General features: G+C 43.0%; 1 protein-coding gene across 1 annotated transcript in view; it reads right to left on the minus strand.

Annotated features, from left to right (window-relative positions):
- Positions 1–18770, minus strand: part of thbs4a (thrombospondin 4a) — a 48415-nt gene that overhangs the window by 1595 nt on the left and 28050 nt on the right. The window contains exons 14-19 of the mRNA XM_062050862.1: positions 15988–16106; positions 15852–15904; positions 8346–8430; positions 8169–8265; positions 7765–7943; positions 7647–7695 (exon numbers count right to left, since the gene is read on the minus strand). Coding sequence (XP_061906846.1) covers positions 7647–7695; positions 7765–7943; positions 8169–8265; positions 8346–8430; positions 15852–15904; positions 15988–16106 — 582 coding nt within the window. The remainder of the gene's footprint in view (positions 1–7646; positions 7696–7764; positions 7944–8168; positions 8266–8345; positions 8431–15851; positions 15905–15987; positions 16107–18770) is intronic.

Below are 18770 nucleotides of genomic sequence, written 5' to 3' on the forward strand. Positions count from 1 at the left end.
GTGCGCGCCGACGCCGTAGTTGATAAGCTTCTTCTTTTTCTCTACCTTCTTGTTATAAGACATTCATCCTCCGCTGTTGCCATTTCTAATATAAAGTAGTGTAAGGTTCTTACTTATATCTGTCAGTAAACTCACCATGAAAGCACTAAAACATACCGGTATAGTAAGTTTACATTATTCACCCAAGGAACTTTAGTTATTAGAGAGTTCCGGTCGGACGGTTTTTCATGGGACACATTTCCGGTGTGGTTGTTTCCGTTACAGATTTAAGTAAAGTCTGAATGTCATTAAAACAGTTAGCTCCATCTTTTGACACTTCTTCCACTCCCGTCCTTGCACGCTACACCGCTACAACAAAGATGACGGGGAGAAGACGCTGTCAAAGGTGAGCCACGTAAATAAGACCGCCCACAAAACGGTGCATCCAGAAGCGACTGTCAGAAAGCGACTTGAAGATGATCTGTAAAACATAACCTATGTAACATTTTGACCAAAGAACCACCATTACCACCATTTTTTATTTTCCTGAGGGAACTCTCCTGAAGGGATCAATAAAGTACTATCTATCTATCATGTTATGTAGACCACAAGGAAGTGTTTTCAATTTACAAAAAATAAAAAATAATATGACCCTGTAGGAGTGTAGGCAGAGAAACGACGGAGATTTATTCCTCTTTGGAGAGCCAAGTAACACTCCGTTTATTTTCAGAGAGAACAACCACAACCACAAACCTGTCGCACAGGTAATTACGTCAGCACCACAGAGGTGTGTCTCAACACTTCAAAGTAAAAGCACCTATGCACCTATGCAAGTAAACATGGCCTAGAACGCAGTGAATTATAACCGTAATAATTAATAAGTGTCCTGTGTGTGAATATCCACCACACACGTCCCCCCAGAATTCACAAGAACCGGCCCAGTGAAACGACCAGGGACCCGAATGACCCGCCCAAAGCGATTCCGAAGCTCCTGGGCAGGCGGAGGGGGGTGAAGCGGGAGGGTGACAGCCGGCTGCTGACGGCGAGCAGACTTCGGTTGGCAGTGTGGGGGTCGACCGCGACGTGGTGCCTGAGCCACTTCAACTGAACGGCCCAAATCCAGGTGGGCTGGCTTCAGCCGGTCCACTGCGACGCGATCCAGTCTGCCCCCAATGTCAATGACAAATGTCTTATCCCCAGCCTCCACAACCCGATAAGGACCGTCGTATGGTGGTTGCAAGGGCCCCCTATGGGCATCGTGGCGGCTGAACACGTACCCCGCTGCTCGCAGGTCAGGGGGAATGTGCACCTGGGGCAAGCAGTGGTGCGAGGTCGGGACTGGTAGGAAGGTACGGGCAGTGTCCATGAGGCTACGCCGCTGGTCAGAAGCAGACCAGGGGACTGTAGTGCGGGGTATAAATTCACCTGGGACTCTGAGGGTCTGGCCATAAACTAACTCCGCTGAGGAAGACAGGAGGTCGTCCTTAGGCGCAATTCTTATCCCCAGCATCACCCACGGGAGCTTGTCGACCCAGCCGTCGTCTGTGAGAGAAGCCTTAAGGGCGGCCTTCATGTCCCTGTGAAAACGTTCACACATGCCGTTTGCTTGAGGGTGGTATGCTGTAGTGCGGTGGAGTGAGACACCCAACTGACAGGCAACAGTATTCCAGAGCTTGGAAGTAAACTGGGGGCCACGATCAGACGAAAGGTCAGATGGGGCACCATACCGGGCGACCCAGGTACCAATGAAGGCCCGGGCCACATCAGCTGATGTCGTTGCCGACAGTGGGACAACCTCCGGCCAACGGGTGGTCCGGTCCACCATAGTCAGAAGGTGAGTAAATCCCCTGGAGGGAGGAAGGGGTCCCACCAGGTCAACGTTGACGTGGTCAAAACGCCTTTCGGGAACTGCAAACTGCTCCAACGGGGCCTTAACATGGCGATGGATCTTAGCGCGTTGGCATGCCACACAGGTCCTGACCCAGTCGCGAATGTCCTTCTTGAGGCCATGCCAGACAAACTTTGCTGCCACGAGACGCTGTGACGGCTTGCTGCCTGGGTGCGAGAGGCCATGTATGGCGTCGAAAACTTGCCGTCTCCAGACCTGCGGCACCACAGGACGGGGCAGGTCCAGAGATACGTCGCAGAGCAGCGTTGTGCCGGCATCGCCGAACGGGACGTCCGCCAACTGGAGGCCAGTGACCGCTGTTCTGTACGCCTGAATGTCGGGGTCCGAAACTTGGTCCACAGCCATTCGGGCATAGTCTATTCCAAGGTGGACAGCACCAATGACCACACGGGAGAGGCAGTCAGCCACGGGATTGTCTTTTCCTGACACATGTTTAATGTCCGTGGTAAATTCAGAAATAAAAGCTAGGTGGCGCTGTTGCCTGGCAGACCATGGTTCCGACACCTTGGCCATGGCGAAGGTCAAAGGCTTGTGATCCACAAAGGCAGTGAACGGACGGGCTTCCAGCAGGAAACGGAAATGACGGATGGCTAAATACAGGGCGAGGAGTTCACGGTCAAAAGTGCTATATTTCTGCTCACTGGACCTAAGTTGGCGGCTGAAAAAAGCGAGAGGTTGCCAAACACTATTGACCAACTGCTGGAGAACAGCACCAACAGCATAGTCTGAGGCGTCCGTGGTCAGAGCAACAGGGGCGTCAGGCACCGGGTGAGCCAGCATAGTTGCGTCCGCGAGTGCATCCTTTGTAGCAGAGAAAGCTGCCAACATGTCCGTGGACCAAGAAAGGGCATGCTTAGAAGTTTTTTTACCCTTGAGAGCGCTGTATAGGGGGCGCATAAGGTCGGCAGCCCGAGGCACAAAACGGTGGTAAAAATTGACCATGCCGCAGAACTCTTGTAGAGCCTTGACAGTGTGAGGCTGTGGAAGCCCCAACACTGCCTCCACCTTTGACGGCAGAGGAATCGCCCCTGCTGTAGTGATGTGGTGGCCCAGGAAATCCATGGAAGACAGTCCAAACTGGCATTTCGCTGGGTTGATGATCAAGCCGTGCTGCTGGAGACGACTGAAGAGAAGACGCAGGTGTGATAGGTGCTCTGCCTCAGACGTGCTGGCCACTAGGATATCGTCCAGGTAGACAAAAACGAATGACAAGTCACGCAGCACCGTGTCCATCAATCGCTGAAAGGTCTGGGCAGCATTTTTTAGTCCGAATGGCATCTGTAGAAACTCAAAAAGCCCGAATGGGGTAATCACCGCTGTTTTGGGAATGTCCTGAGGCTGAACTGGTACCTGGTGATAGCCCCGGACGAGGTCCACTTTAGAAAAAATAGACGCACCCGCCAGGTGGGCAGAAAAGTCATGGATGTGTGGAATAGGGTACCGGTCCGGCGTAGTGACAGCATTAAGGCGTGGGTAGTCGCCGCACGGGCGCCAACCACCATTGGGCTTTGGCACCAGGTGAAGGGGGGAGGCCCAGGGACTGTTCGACCGGCGGACGATGCCAAGGCGTTCCATGGCGTCGAACTCAGCTCTTGCGATACTGAGCTTGTGTGGGTCAAGGCGCCGGGCTTTGGCGTGCACAGGCGGGCCATTGGTGGAGATGTAGTGCAACACACCATGTTTGGCGCAGGCGGAGGAGAAGGTAGGTGCGGTGATGTCTGAGAACTCCTTGAGGAGGTGAGAAAAGTCATCAGCGGGCGAGAGGGCACTGGACAGCTTCGTCGGGGCAGTGTCACTGTGTTCACAGGGAAATGAGCCGAATGTTTCAGCATGGACGAGGCGGCGGTTCCTCACATCCACTAGAAGCTTGTTGGCAAACAAGAAATCAGCACCCAACAGGGGAGTGGACACCTTTGCTGACACAAAATCCCAGGTAAAACGCTGACCAGCAAAACTCACTGTCACAGTGCTTGTGCCAAAGGTGTGGATTGTGCTGCCATTTGCGGCCAGAAGGGTGGGGCCACACGGCCCTGCGCGAATGTCTGTGGCTGATGCTGGCAGCGCACTCATATGGGCACCTGTGTCACAAAGAAAGCGACGACCGGAGAGGGAGTCAGTAATAAACAGCAAGCCGCTGGTACGGCCGTCACCCACGGCTGCTAATAGGTGGCGGCCGGTGCGTTTCCCGACGCACTGAATGTACAGGGGGGAAGGCATTTCTTGGCCTTGTTGCCAAACTTGGCGTGGTAGAAACACAATCCTCCTGACTGCTTTGCACGTCGGGGCACAGTAGTGGTGGCAGAGATGGAGTATGGCTGGTGCATATGGTCATCACTGGTGGCAGTAGACGTGGAAGGGGGCGTGGCTGCAAAACATTTCTTCCCAGCTGAGAAAAATTTGTCCGCCTCCCTGGCCAACTGGCGAAAATCAGTAATAGATGAATTTGCAAGTGCCAAACGAACCTGTTCTGGAAGCTGCTGCAGGAATAGTTCTTTGAAAAGAAAACACGGCTGATGGTCTCCCAGCAGAGCCAGCATGTGATCCATCAGCTCAGAAGGCTTACTGTCGCCGAGACCGGGAAGTGAGAGGAGTTGGCGCGCACGTTCGGATTCAGAAAGTCCAAAAGTCTCCAGTAGATGCGCCTTCAGAGCGGCGTATTTGTTGCGTGCAGGAGGACGTTCTAGCAGACTCACCACTCTCCCCGCAGTCGAGCTTGTAAGGGACGCCACCACATGATAAAACTTTGTTTAGTCCGCCGTAATGTCTTTGATGGCGAATTGAGCCTCCGCCTGTGCGAACCACGCAATTGCGTTCCCTTCCCAAAAGTCGGGCAACTTTAGTGTAGCAGACATGTTCAGTAAACTCTGGAAACGTCCAAGAGTAAAAAGGGGTCACCAATGTAGGAGTGTAGGCAGAGAAACGACGGAGATTTATTCCTCTTTGGAGAGCCAAGTAACACTCCGTTTATTTTCAGAGAGAACAACACAACCACAAACCTGTCGCACAGGTAATTACGTCAGCACCACAGAGGTGTGTCTCAACACTTCAAAGTAAAAGCACCTATGCACCTATGCAAGTAAACATGGGCTAGAACGCAGTGAATTATAACCGTAATAATTAATAAGTGTCCTGTGTGTGAATATCCACCACAACCCTTTTAATGCGCCTTATAATCCGGTGCGCCCTATGGTCCGGAAAATACTGTGTGTGTATGTATATATATATATATATATATATATATATATATATATATATATATATATATAGCAGCAAAACAGGCCCAGAGCATAATATTACCACCACCATGCTTGACGGTGGAGATGGTGTTCCTGGGATTAAAGGCCTCACCTTTTCTCCTCCAAACATATTGCTGGGTATTGTGGCCAAACAGCTCAAATTTTTGTTTCATCTGACATCACATGGACAAAGATAAGACCTTCCAGAGGAAAGTTCTGTGGTCAGATGAAACAAAAATTGAGCTGTTTGGCCACAATACCCAGCAATATGTTTGGAGGAGAAAAGGTGAGGCCTTTAATCCCAGGAACACCATCTCCACCGTCAAGCAAAGTGGTGGTAGTATTATGCTCTTGGCCTGTTTTTGCTGCCAATGGAACTGGTGCTTTACTGAGAGTAAATGGGACAATGAAAAAGGAGGATTACCTACAAATTCTTCAGGACAACCTAAAATCATCAGCCCGGAGGTTGGGTCTTGGGCGCAGTTGGGTGTTCCAACAGGACAATGACCCCAAACACACGTCAAAAGTGGTAAAGAAATGGCTAAATTAGGCTAGAATTAAGGTTTTAGAATGGCCTTCCCAAAGTCCTGACTTAAACGTGTGGACAATGCTGAAGAAACAAGTCCATGTCAGAAAACCAACAAATTTAGCTGAACTGCACCAATTTTATCAAGAGGAGTGGTCAAAAATTCAACCAGAAGCTTGTGGATGGCTACCAAAAGCGCCTTATTGCAGTGAAACTTGCCAAGGGACATGTAACCAAATATTAACATTGCTGTATGTATACTTTTGACCCAGCAGATTTGGTCACATTTTCAGTAGACACATAATAAATTCATAAAAGAACCAAACTTCATGAATGTTTTTTGTGACAAACAAGTATGTGTTCCAATCACTCTATCACAAAAAAATAAAAGTTGTAGAAAGTATTGAAAACTCAAGACAGCCATGACATTATGTTCTTTACAAGTGTATGTCAACTTTTTATCTCGACTGTATATACATATTGCCAATCGTCTTTGGTTAAAAAGTCTTCTAGCATATTGTTCAGAGGAAGTCCCGCCCACAAGATTGAAGTTGAGTTGTTACAAAAAAATTTTTTGTAACCAAAAATATTTCCCATAAAAAAATGTTTTCGACAAAAACAGCTTTGTAGCTCGAAATGGAAATCTTTGAGCACCTCAGACTCGATTACAATTACGATTCAGGAGCTACAATTCGATTAAAAAAAGATTATCGATGCATCTTTAATGTATGTACATTGATGCAGTTTTGTATTTCTTATCATTTCACTAAATAAACATTTATCACTAGAAACTTTTAAGAACAGTATTAAACAAGTAAATAAAGTACCCATGACTGTCACACACACACAAGGTGTGGTGAAATTTGTCCTCTGCATTCGACCCATCCCCTTGTTCACCCCCTGGGAGGTGAGGGGAGCAGTGGGCAGCAGCGGTGTCGCGCCCAGGTATCATTTTTTGGTGATTTAACCCCCAATTCCAACCCTTGATGCTGAGTGCCAAGCAGGGAGGTAATGGGTCCCATTTTTATAGTCTTTGGTATGACTCGGCAACCTACCGATCTCAGGGCGGACACTCTAACCACTAGGCCACTGAGTAGGTAATAAGAAACAGTTAAATGTATTCCCATCACTTTCATTAAATTCATAAAAAATGTCTGCAAAACTGGAACATGAGTGCCCTAAAATAAAGGAGCTGGTCGGATCTCTCGGTGAGATGTCTCACTGCAGTCAGGCACATTTTAGAACTGTCTGCATTACTTTATTCACAATGAATAAAAAAATCTAAAAATCGATTCTTTACCCCACCTCTATTTTTTACCCCAAAAAATGTTTTGCAACAAAAACAGATTTGCCACCAGAAGAAAAATATTTACCATAAAAAAAAATTGTAACCAAAAAATATGATTTGTAACAAAAGAGATTTGCAACCAAAAACCATTAATAGATTTGTAAATAAAAAAATATTTGCAACAAAAAGAATGATTTTTACGAAAAGAAAAAAATTGTAACCCAAAAAGAATTGTGACAAAAAAGATTTGCCACCCAAAAAATATCAACCAACCGATTTGCTATTTTAAAAAAATGCTTTGCACCCAAAACAAGGTTTGCAACCCAAAAACATAATTTGTAACCAAAAAAGCGATTTATAAAAAAAATAATTACATTTTACAATAAAAGATTTTATTTGCAAGTGCAACAAAAAAAAACCTGATTTGTAATAAAAGTAAATAAAATGATTATTTGCAACAAAAAAAGTTTTGCCACCAAAAAAAATTAGCAACCAAAAAAAACCATTTGTTAATAAGATTAGTAACAAAAAAAGATTTGATACCAAAACAGTTTTGTCACCAAAAAACCCTTTGCAACCTAAAAACAAAAAAAGATTTTCAACTAAAACTTTTTTGGTTGAAAATACTTTAAAAAAAATGTATTTAAAATCCATTGTTTTGTTTGCTTGGTATAAAAAGACACAGGTGGCGTGAGATGTGCCACTCACCTACAGCCAGTCCGGGGTCAGAGTTCATGGTTTGGACTATTTCCATCCCCTGTGTGGACAAAACAGTCAACTTCATCTGATCCTTCCAGTTATGACGAGTCATGTTTTTATTGGTCACCTGGTTAAGAACCACCCAGTTGGGATCAATCTGAGAATCTCCCTCTGGATCCAGAACCACGGTCTGGTACGCTCTGAAGTCTGTTAGGGTGACCTCGGCGTTCTCTGGACAGTGGTCGATGATGTCGGCGACGTTGTCTTTGTCGAGGTCTCCTTGGCACGCGTCTCCTATTTTGTTGACTGAAACATCAACTTATTGGTCAGCAGACTTTTTGTGGCTCCCCTTTGGTCTTTAACATTACAATGTGGTCCCCCTTTGGTCTTTAACATTACAATGTGGCCCCCCTTTGGTCTTAAATATTACCAGGGTTGGATTTTAGTTGTTAAAAGTAGTGCTTGTGGCGCCAAACAAGCGCAAAGAGTGTTTACGCCAGGGGCCGGCCTTGCATTTGACACTGTACTCACGATCGCTGTCCTTTTGGTCCAGGTTGGCGACCAATCGACAGTTGTCATCTGCGTCCTTAATGCCGTCATTGTCGTCGTCGTCGTCACAGTCGTCTCCCTGACAACACCAAGCGACGCTGTTAGGACACAGGTGCGCCTAGCTAGCTATTCTTGGATGACAGAGAAAAAGTCGGACACCATGCCGTCTTTGTCCGTGTCCAGCTGGGAGGAGTTGATGATATCGGGACAGTTGTCTTTGGTGTTCTGATGGCCGTCACCATCACTGAAAAAGAGGAAACAAGTCTGAGTCATCTAATACTGTAGCTGTTCATCATTCTTCCAGGAATAAATAAGTGTAATATATGTTGACATTAATAGGGAACGCCTTTTATATTTTGTTCATTGCATTGCTCATAATATACAGAAAAACACATTTCTACATAAAAGTATTTGTAATGGACAACTACAAAACTTAGACAAAACCACACCTGGACAAATTATAAAAAAATTCACACTTTTTTATTCATGTAAAACCATTTTTATACTTTTTTTAAAATCAAACTTATTTGATTACTTTTTAGGAAATTGTTAAATAATTCATTTTTTTAGTACAAAACAATTAATTTAACATAAAACTGTGCACCGTAGTGGACAATGGGAATAATTAGAGAAATTTGCCATTAAATTATGATCAGTGACGGAGCAGGAAAGGGCTAGGAATATGTTTTCCGTAAAATTTCATATCAAGTGTCCTGTCATTCATTAATTGACATTTTGCATGTGCTTTTTTTTTTTTTGCGCAAAATTAGCCAGCGTATCATTCGCATATAGGGAAGGCCCGAAGTAATATTTGCTAGCAGCACTAGAAAATACAACTTTCTGTTGGATAATTATTTGATTTAAATATATCTCAATTATTTGTATTTATTATTGTCATCATTATTTTTTTTAACTTATAATAAAGCCTGGTAATAAAAAAGGTGGTTGTGTCAGAGAAAATATACACTTTAAAATAAACAAGATGTTAATTATTTTCAACTTTCCTGTTGTATATTGTTGACTGACTCCAAGTATTAATCACAGATTAATCAAATATATTTTTTAAATGGCACAAAAGTTTATACTTTTTTTACATACAGTGGAGGAGTTCAAGTACCTCGGAGTCTAGTTCACGAGTGAGGGAAGAGTGGATCGTGAGATCGACAGGCGGATCGGTGCGGCGTCTTCAGTAATGCGGACGCTGTATCGATCCGTTGTGGTGAAGAAGGAGCTGAGCCGGAAGGCAAAGCTCTCAATTTACCGGTCGATCTACGTTCCCATCCTCACCTATGGTCATGAGCTTTGGGTTATGACCGAAAGAACAAGATCACGGGTACAAGCGGCCGAATTGAGTTTCCTCCGCGGGGTGGCGGGGCTCTCCCTTAGAGATAGGGTGAGAAGCTCTGCCATCCGGGGGGAGCTCAAAGTAAAGCCGCTGCTCCTCCACATCGAGAGGAGCCAGATGAGGTGGTTCGGGCATCTGGTCAGGATGCCACCCGAACACCTCCCTAGGGAGGTGTTTAGGGCACATCCGACCGGTAGGAGGCCACGGGGAAGACCCAGGACACGTTGGGAAGACTATGTCTCCTGGCTGGCCTGGGAAGGCCTCGGGATCCCCCGGGAAGAGCTGGACGAAGTGGCTGAGGAGAGGGAAGTCTGGGCTTCTCTGCTTAGGCTGCTGCCCCCGCGACCCGACCTCGGATAAGCGGAAGAAGATGGATGGATGGATGGATACATGCAGTATTTATTTAAAACAAATGACTGAATATCTTGTAGGTTTTTTTTGTTTTTTTTAAATCACGGAATGTAAAATATTTACACAAATTCTAAAAGCAAAAAAGGAAAAGCCTTAAAGAAAAAAATGACACTTTTGCAGAATATATCAACCATTTAGTAATTGAAAAATTGCAAATATTCTACATTAATAACTAGCATAATTATTATTATGCTACTTAAAGGGGAACTGCACTTTTTGGAAATGTTGCCTATCATTCACAATTATGAGAGACTAGAAGACAAAAGGGTTTTGTGTTTTTTGCATTCTAACATACAAAAATCGGCTTGTTCTAGGTGGCTCACAATACAGCTAATGAGAGCAATCAATTCTCTTACTAAATCACTTTAAAAATACATTCAAAAACTATCAACAATACTTCATTTATGTTACGTAACTTGTATAATAGCCAAACTGTAGCGACATTGTTATTGTAAGAGCGAACACTGAGTACACTTTTTGTAGCGTACTAACACAGCGGCATGCTACGGTATTAGCCGTAAAAGCTAACAACGGGAAGAGACAAGCTAGCTTCTACGACAGCACGAAACGCGTTTGAGTTTGTAATGCACAACACTGCGATAGGACACCAATCTGTACTGACTGAAAAACATGAACAATCATATTACAGTATCTGTAAAGTATTAGCCCACATTTCATGTTTTGTTTGTACACAGCCAGCCAGACAGTGTATATACTGTAATTGTAGTAACACACATGGTGTGCTGCGTGTATTATGATCTATATTAAAGTGACTCACTCGATGGAGAGTTGTCTGTTTGGTCCAGCTGGCCAGGGACGTTTTTCCCGGTTTATTTGGGGTAAGCAGTCCATTTATGTCGAAATAGCTTGGTTTGAAATTTCACTTTTGCCGTTTCGAGTCACTTTTACCTCATTCTCTCGGCTTCTGTCTGCTCCAACGTTTCACTCACAACTTCAAAAATATGAGGTTGTTAATCCTCATTTGTCCAAAAATAGTTGTCTTTGTTTGATACCGTGTCTGTCATGATTAGAAGACACAAACGTTTGTTGCCAGAAGTCAGACGTGTGCTGCTATGGAAACGGAAATAAATGAGCCAAAGAATTAGTTCTGGCAATGATTAAAATGATCAAAATAAGGTAAATATTGTACATATTACATATTGTTACGAATGTGTCTGTTACTACATTATATATAGACCTGCAGTATATATATAAAACGTTGATGGAGGGTTTTGAAGTTGTCCTAGGCTACAACAGTGACTCCTATTAGCTGCATCTTTCAAGCGTTTTTTTATCATTTTTAAAATCCTAAACAATAATATAAAGACGTGTGTTCTTGTCTCTCATAATAAATGTGAACGATAGGCAAAATTCCCCAAAAAAGTGCAGTTCCCCTTTAATATTATGCTATTATTTTTGCCACTTCCGTACCGGAGTATACCATTCAACAAATACATATTTGATTTTGACCAGTGTATGAATAAAGCTAAGCTTAAAGGACCCATAGCATCCAGATGAACAATGTGTCTATTTTTTGCTCCTAAAAATAAATCTACCTTTCATTTCCCTCCCTATTAAGGGCAAGATCCTCCCAGATTCTTTTATTCTTAAGTTGTCAGAACAAAGTCAGGTGATTAGAATTGAAGATGAACAATGTATCCTATAGTGTGTGTGTGTGCGTGCAGATAAGAAACAGGGTGAGATCATTGTGTTTATCTTATTTTGCGCAAAACCAAGACAAAAGCTAGTAACTTCTAAGGCAGTGGTTCTTAACCTTGTTGGAGGTACCGAACCCCACCAGTTTCATATGCGCATTCACCGAACCCTTCTTTAGTGAAAAATAAAATGTTGTATTTTTTCAAATTCAAGACAAAGTTATATGTTTTTGATAACACTTTAGTATGGGGAACATATTCTAAGTAACAAAGACTTAATTTATTTATTTATTTATTTATTTTGTATTTATTTATTTTTTTTAATAATGTCCTGCCCAGCTTCTCGGGCAAATCATATAGCAGATGTAGATGCCCATATCGGCTGTTCAGATTTACTTTACAAAAGAGAAGTGTAGGATACTTCTCTTGTTGCCTTATTTGTATTTTGACTGTATTAAATGTATTTATATTATCATTTGGTGCAGCCGGGCCGGAGCAGGAGGGGATAGAAAGAGAGAAAAAGGAAGACAGAGGGGGGAATTGTGGGGACAAGAGGGGGATTAGACAGGGAGACAAAAACAACAACAGCAAACACAACAACAACAACAACAACAACAACAACAGAGCAACATCAGCAAATACGACATGTACAAATATGATGGTAAAAGTAATAGCAAATAAGCAGTTAGCGAAAATTTTAAAAAAAAATACAGAAATGACAATGAGCATTATTACACTAAAAATGGAGCAATATGAATACCAATAGAAATAGTGCTATTGATAATAAACAATACCAATACTTTACCTTTATTATCAACAATACAATTATTCAAATGCAACAATACATATACGTAATGATAACTTGAGATACGAAAGAATGCAGAAAAATGGAGGGGAAGAAAGAGAAGCAACCTACATTAACCTTGTAGATTGTTATAGTCACTATAGGTTAAGCTTTGTCAGTGTGCCATGTGTTATACCCAGTTTACCCTAGGGCAACAACGTTAATATATGTTTGATGAAACGTGATCATGTGCATGAGTGTATGTGTGCATATGTACTTGTATATGTACAGTATGTGTATGTGTGCTTGTACTGTGAATGTATATGTACAGTATGTGTATATGTGTGTACAGCGAATGTATATGTACAGTATGTGTATACAGTATGTGTGTTTGAACAGTGAATGTATATGTACAGTATGTGTATATGTGTGTTTGTACAGTGAATGTATATGTACAGTATATGTATGTGTGTGTTTGTACAGTGAATGTATATGTACAGTATGTGTATATGTATGTTTTTACAGTGAATGTATATGTACAGTATGTGTATACAGTATGTTTGTATAATGAATGTGCGTGTGGATGTACGAACTTTGAGTGTGTAAATATGTACTGTATTTATTTGTATATGTATGTGGGAGCGTAGGTACCTATGTATGTCTGTATGTATGTGTGTGAGTATATGTGAATTTGCATGTACAATACATTTGACTCCCAGTGTGTGCGGGAGCCAGAGTACGGCCCCAGCCTCCCCGAGAGCCCATCCCACAAACAGTAGGTGTGGTGCCCAGGGAACCAGGGGCCACCGCCCCCACGCAGCCAAGCCGGACAGCGACAGGAACCCCAGAGCCTGGCCCACCGTGCCGCCCACAAGGGCCAGCAGCAGGCCGCAGACAGACGCACCCGGCAGAGGACAAGGCACGAGAAAAGCAGGGGGAAGCCAGACCCCAAGCCAGCGAGAGACCACACCCCACACGGACAGAAAGGCGGGACGCCCCGCCCGAGGGGCCCGGAGACCCCCCGCAACCGGACGGGAAGACCGCCCCCGCCCCACCGGCAACAGGGCCCCCACGAGCCCCACCCCCCACTCCCGGAGAGCGCGGCGAGGCCAGCCCACGGCCACCCCACCCAAGCCGGCCGCCACAGGACCACCCAGCACGGGGCCACAGGAACCACCCACCCCACCCGCAGGGACCCCAACGATGGAGATGGAACAAGCAGCAACCGCCCTGCCGAGTCCCCCCCCCTGAGGTAGGGGAATAAATAAATACAATAAATAAATACATAATAATAATAATAATAATATTAATAAAATATATTGAAAAAAATAAGAATAAATAAATAATTAAATCTATTTATTAAAAAAAAATAAAAATAAAAATTAAAAAAATAAAAATAATTAAAAGAAGATCACAGACATGCTGACACACAAGGTCGCTACCCCAACAACTGGCCGACTCGCAGCACCTCGGAATACTCTGCAGCACCAAGCTACCACAGTAGACGCAGGGACCAGACCCAGCAGGCCCCAACCAAGACGGGCACCCGGAAGGGATGGACTGTGGGACCCAGGAGTTCCAGACACGCAGTCCGGATGCAGTAGCCTGAGGCGCCGACCCCCACCCGACAGGCAGGCCCAGAACGTACCCCCAGAAATATACATACATATATATATACATACACATAAACATACACATGTACACATACACATGCATACACATACACATATATATACATACATACATACATACATACATACATACATACATACATACACACACACACATACACATACATATACACAGTTTGTCAGCCCCGACAACCACCACGCGCGCGCGCTGCCACCAGTCACAACATCAGCCACCCCCCTGCACCAGACCCAGCAGCCACGGGCGCCCACACCACAAACAAACGGCAGCAGAAACAAAGACTTAATTTAGAGTTTTTTGGACAGTAGGGGAACATATTCTAAGTAACAAAGACTTAATTTAGAGTTATTTGGTTAGGGTTAGGATTAGGGTTAGGGCCAGGGTTAGAAGGGTTAGGGTTATAATAAAGCCATGCCGAATAAGGTTTTAATAAGTACTTAATAATGACTAGTTAAGAGCCAATATGTTACTAATTTGCATGTTAATAAGCAACTAATTAATGGTGAATATGTTCCCCATACTAAAGTGTTACCATGTGTTTTTACTGGTGCACAAAATGAACCGTGTATGAACATCACCTTGTTCAAAGAACAAAACCAACACAGTGCATAAACTCACAACAAATTGCACACCTGCAAATCAGTCTGACTTCTGCTGTTATCCGTAATACGCCGATAGGGAGAAGTTTTTATTCACACGATGAGTCGGGTGTGTCTTGACCTCCGCCGAACCCCTGAGCCCGACTCACCAAACCCCTAGGGTTCGATCGAACCCAGGTTAAGAACCACTGTTCTAAGGGGTTCCATTTGACCCAAAGGAGGGAAAATATTCCCCTAACACCATAACATCAAAACGCGTTAAAAAAAACAAGCCTAAAATCACTACAGTGTCTATTTTGGGGGGAATTGTAGCTGGAAACATGATTTTTAAGTCCACAACTACAGTATGAAATAAATGTATTCAGTAGTGGAGGGCCCCTTTTAAATATTGTAAATTCTGGACTATAAGCTGCTACTTTTTTCCTACACTTTGAATCCTGCGGCTTATAAGACTGTGTGGCTAATTTATGGATTTTTCTTTGCTGACGACCATAATAAAAATAGTTAGAAAAACAAAAGGTGTTTTATTATTTATACTATGGCGACATCTTTTAGGTGTAGCAGTGTTCTTCCATTTCATGCTGTCAACCGGACGCAGAGTGCCGTGCTCAGTCTGCTAGCCGTCCGTAGCGTGTCTACTCGTCCGGGTTTGTAAGTTTCACAGTAAAACCAAAACTGTTTATACTTACTAAACCGTCACGTGTGTGTGATGTCTGTAGGGGTGCTTTTGTGCATGTTTGCATGTAATGACACCAGTGTTGTTAGCATTAGCTAATATGCTAACATGTTTTCAAGTGTCTGTGTTAGTGTCGTTAACTTACAGTGGCATTCTGTTTGTATTGTTTCAGTTTCACAAATTCCGTCAGTAAATTCACCAAAACGTCAAGGTGGAGTTATTGAGTCTGTTTAGTTGATCGGAGAGCTAGCTTCCAAAGCTAGTGGGTCCATGACGATGACTTCTGTTTTGTTTCGATCAGCCGTTTTACTGCCGTGTTACAGACACCGTTTGAAACAATTAAAGTATGTAAATGAAGATTTACAGAAACTTTCTGTGTAAATAACTCATTTCGCAACGTATATATCTGCGGCGTATAGTCCGGTATGGCAAATATATGGATTTGTATTTATTTTTTCTGTAAAATTTGGTGGTTGCGGCTAATACACGGTGTGCTCTATAGTCAGGAAAATGCGGTATGTTTTTTTTAAGAAAGCATTGCCTACGTGTCGATGTTGTCATCACAGGTATCTCCTACCAGGTCATCGTCCGAGTCAGACTGTGGATAGAAGGGGAGAAAAAGTTTTCTGAGATTTTTAAGGATACAATGAATGTTTATTTTTGAGAGGGAATGCTTAGTACCTGGTTAGGGTTGGCCATGTTAGGACAGCTGTCACAGGCATCTCCCACCCCGTCGTTGTCTTTGTCCTCCTGGGTCGGGTTGGGCACTCGTGGGCAGTTGTCAACATTATTCTTCAAATCTGATGGACGAGCATGTTTCAGTTCCAGACACTCCGCACATAGTCAAGTAGATAACCAACTGTCCGTGTGTTTTTAGGACATAGGTCAAATAGTTTCCAGAGTCCGTCAAAGTCTGGCGAAAGAGGCACGGAAAAAATATTTGGAGAGAAGAGACAGACGTGAGCAAGCTGGGATCTCATGATCAGGCCTGTTCACTAGAACACAACATGCCTGGGAAAGGTGGACTCCAGTGGAAAACACAACAAGCGTTTAAGGGAATCGTGGGAGGGAAGTGAAAACTACTCGGAATATTAGTTTTTTTGCCAGAAGTGGTGACGCCGTCGTTATTAACTGGAATGTACAGTAAATGACCAAAGGGGAGAGGCGAGAATTGGAAACAGACTGAGCAGTAGGATGTTTTTGAAGAGATAAAGCTTTGCCAAGACAAGGACAAACAACTCCAACTCAGCAGAACAGGATGGAACTGGTTTCTTGCGTATTTGAAATTCAGCATTCACAGATTACTGGCAAACCTAATTAGGAGCTGTTTGCAACTGGCTATATAAAATAAAATATACAGATGAAATATGAGCGACATATCGAGTCTGGCGATGGAAGCCCTAAGCCAAGGGTGTCGGACTTGTTTTTATGGAGGGCCATCGCAGTCATGGCCGCCCTCAGAGGGCCGCTTGTAACAGTGAATGTAAGAATATAAAAGTACAATCGCCTCATTATATTATTGCACAATTGCCTATGCGTTTGGTTATTTGATTTGAGTACGTACAAATTGATGGAAAACTTGCTTTGAAATCGTAAGTCAAGGTGACAGGCAGATATTTAAGTATTTATTGTTATTTTTACAAACTATAATACGGTATATAATAATTAGGGGTGCTAAAAAATATTTGTATCACATCCGAATCCCGATTTGTATTTATCTCGATAGAGAATTGATTAATCATTTTTAAAAATGTAATTTATTTTCTTTTTTTTTTGGCGAATTAATTTAAAATTAAAATTAAAATTTTAGGCCATCTCTATGCTTATTTGGTGCATGTACAGTATGTGTCATACGAGGTTTTGTAATCTGTAAGCTGTTTTGTAAACGTGTTGTTGTTATTATTATACCAAATAATACATTGCAAAAATCAATTTGAATCGAGAATCGTGTTGAATCGAGTATCGATTATGAATCAAATCCTCACCCCAAAAATCGGAATCGAATGGCAAGATATATTTGTATAAATATCAAAGCTTAAAACATATGAAATTTCATGTATTACATACATTTTTTCTGTCAAAATGGAAACAATGAAAACATTTAGTAAGAAAGATGAAGTATCCACATTATTTCCAGGCTTTCGCGGGTCACATTAAATGACGTGTTGGGCCCCGGGCCTTGAGTTTGACACAGGTGCCCTAAGCGATGTTCCCTCTAATTTTTCATGTGTGTGAGCAAACGCAAAAACTCCCTGAGCATTCAGTGGAGCACATGTGAGCGACGTCAGACGTGCACACTGTGGACACACCTGCAGCACACCTGTCCCAAACCTGACTAAATAACAAGTTAAATGTCTTATTATTCTAACCAAATGACAGCAGTCATTTCCATGACATTATTTTCCTCATATAGGTGATTTGGCCCACTTACAATGACAATAACAAAAAATATTGTTTTTCATGAACTGTGTACTAGTATTGTATATCTGGATGGAGGTCCTGCTTTGGAAATAATGTGTACCCCTTTCAGATATCGCATTTAGTTCTCATTAAAACATTCACATGTTGCACAATGAAATGTAATGGATGGAGGTCCTGCTTTGGAAATAATGTGTACCCCTTTCAGATATCGCATTTAGATCCCCTTAAAACATTCACATGTTGCACAATGAGATGTAAGCATGGGATCATGTGTACATTCTCGTAACTTTTTGTTTGTAAAATATATCTTTATTAGTATTTTTTAAATATAATAACAGCATTTCATGATTAATATTTATGAATTAAGATTCTTTATAAATGACACTAGAATAAGCACACATTTGATTGGTAAATCATAGTGTAACGACCTGGAATTACACTTTATACGTTGTGTTGGAGTTGTTCGACTTTTTGTGTGGCTGTAAACACATCACTGGTGCCATGAGTGCATGTGTTGGCGCAAGTGAGAAATAGCAAGCGGCTGCTGTTGATGACAGATGACAAAGAGTTGGTTTTGGTTTGGTTTGTATGGCAGAAAATGACTAGTTTTGCTAGATACACATTTCTTACCAATGTTTTTGGTGATGTGTTTATGGCCGACCATAAAGAGTTTTGCTCAATAAAGTGTTTGATGGAATTCATGTCCTCCTTAAAGCATCTCGACAGAAGTTACAATAATTGAAAAGTGACGATGAAAACTGTTTTCTCTGTCGTCGCCGCGTGTCGTCAGTTACATTGAAAATTGTTATGCGCCTATTTTTTAATTGGATTTTGTGCGTGGTATAGATTTGCCGTGGCCAGAGGATGCGTGAGCAGTGCACAATTGCACAGGCGCGCACTGCTAAGTACAGTTAGTTATGGACAGATTCAGTGGCGGGCCGTGCGTTTCCCACCTAGGCCTTCAGTGATGTCCGACTTCAATGATTACCTCTCAAAATATCATAATTGATATCACCACATGACCATTGCTGGAGAAATCCTAT

Source organism: Entelurus aequoreus, linkage group LG06 (assembly GCF_033978785.1).
Source record: "Entelurus aequoreus isolate RoL-2023_Sb linkage group LG06, RoL_Eaeq_v1.1, whole genome shotgun sequence".
Lineage (NCBI taxonomy): Eukaryota > Metazoa > Chordata > Actinopteri > Syngnathiformes > Syngnathidae > Entelurus > Entelurus aequoreus.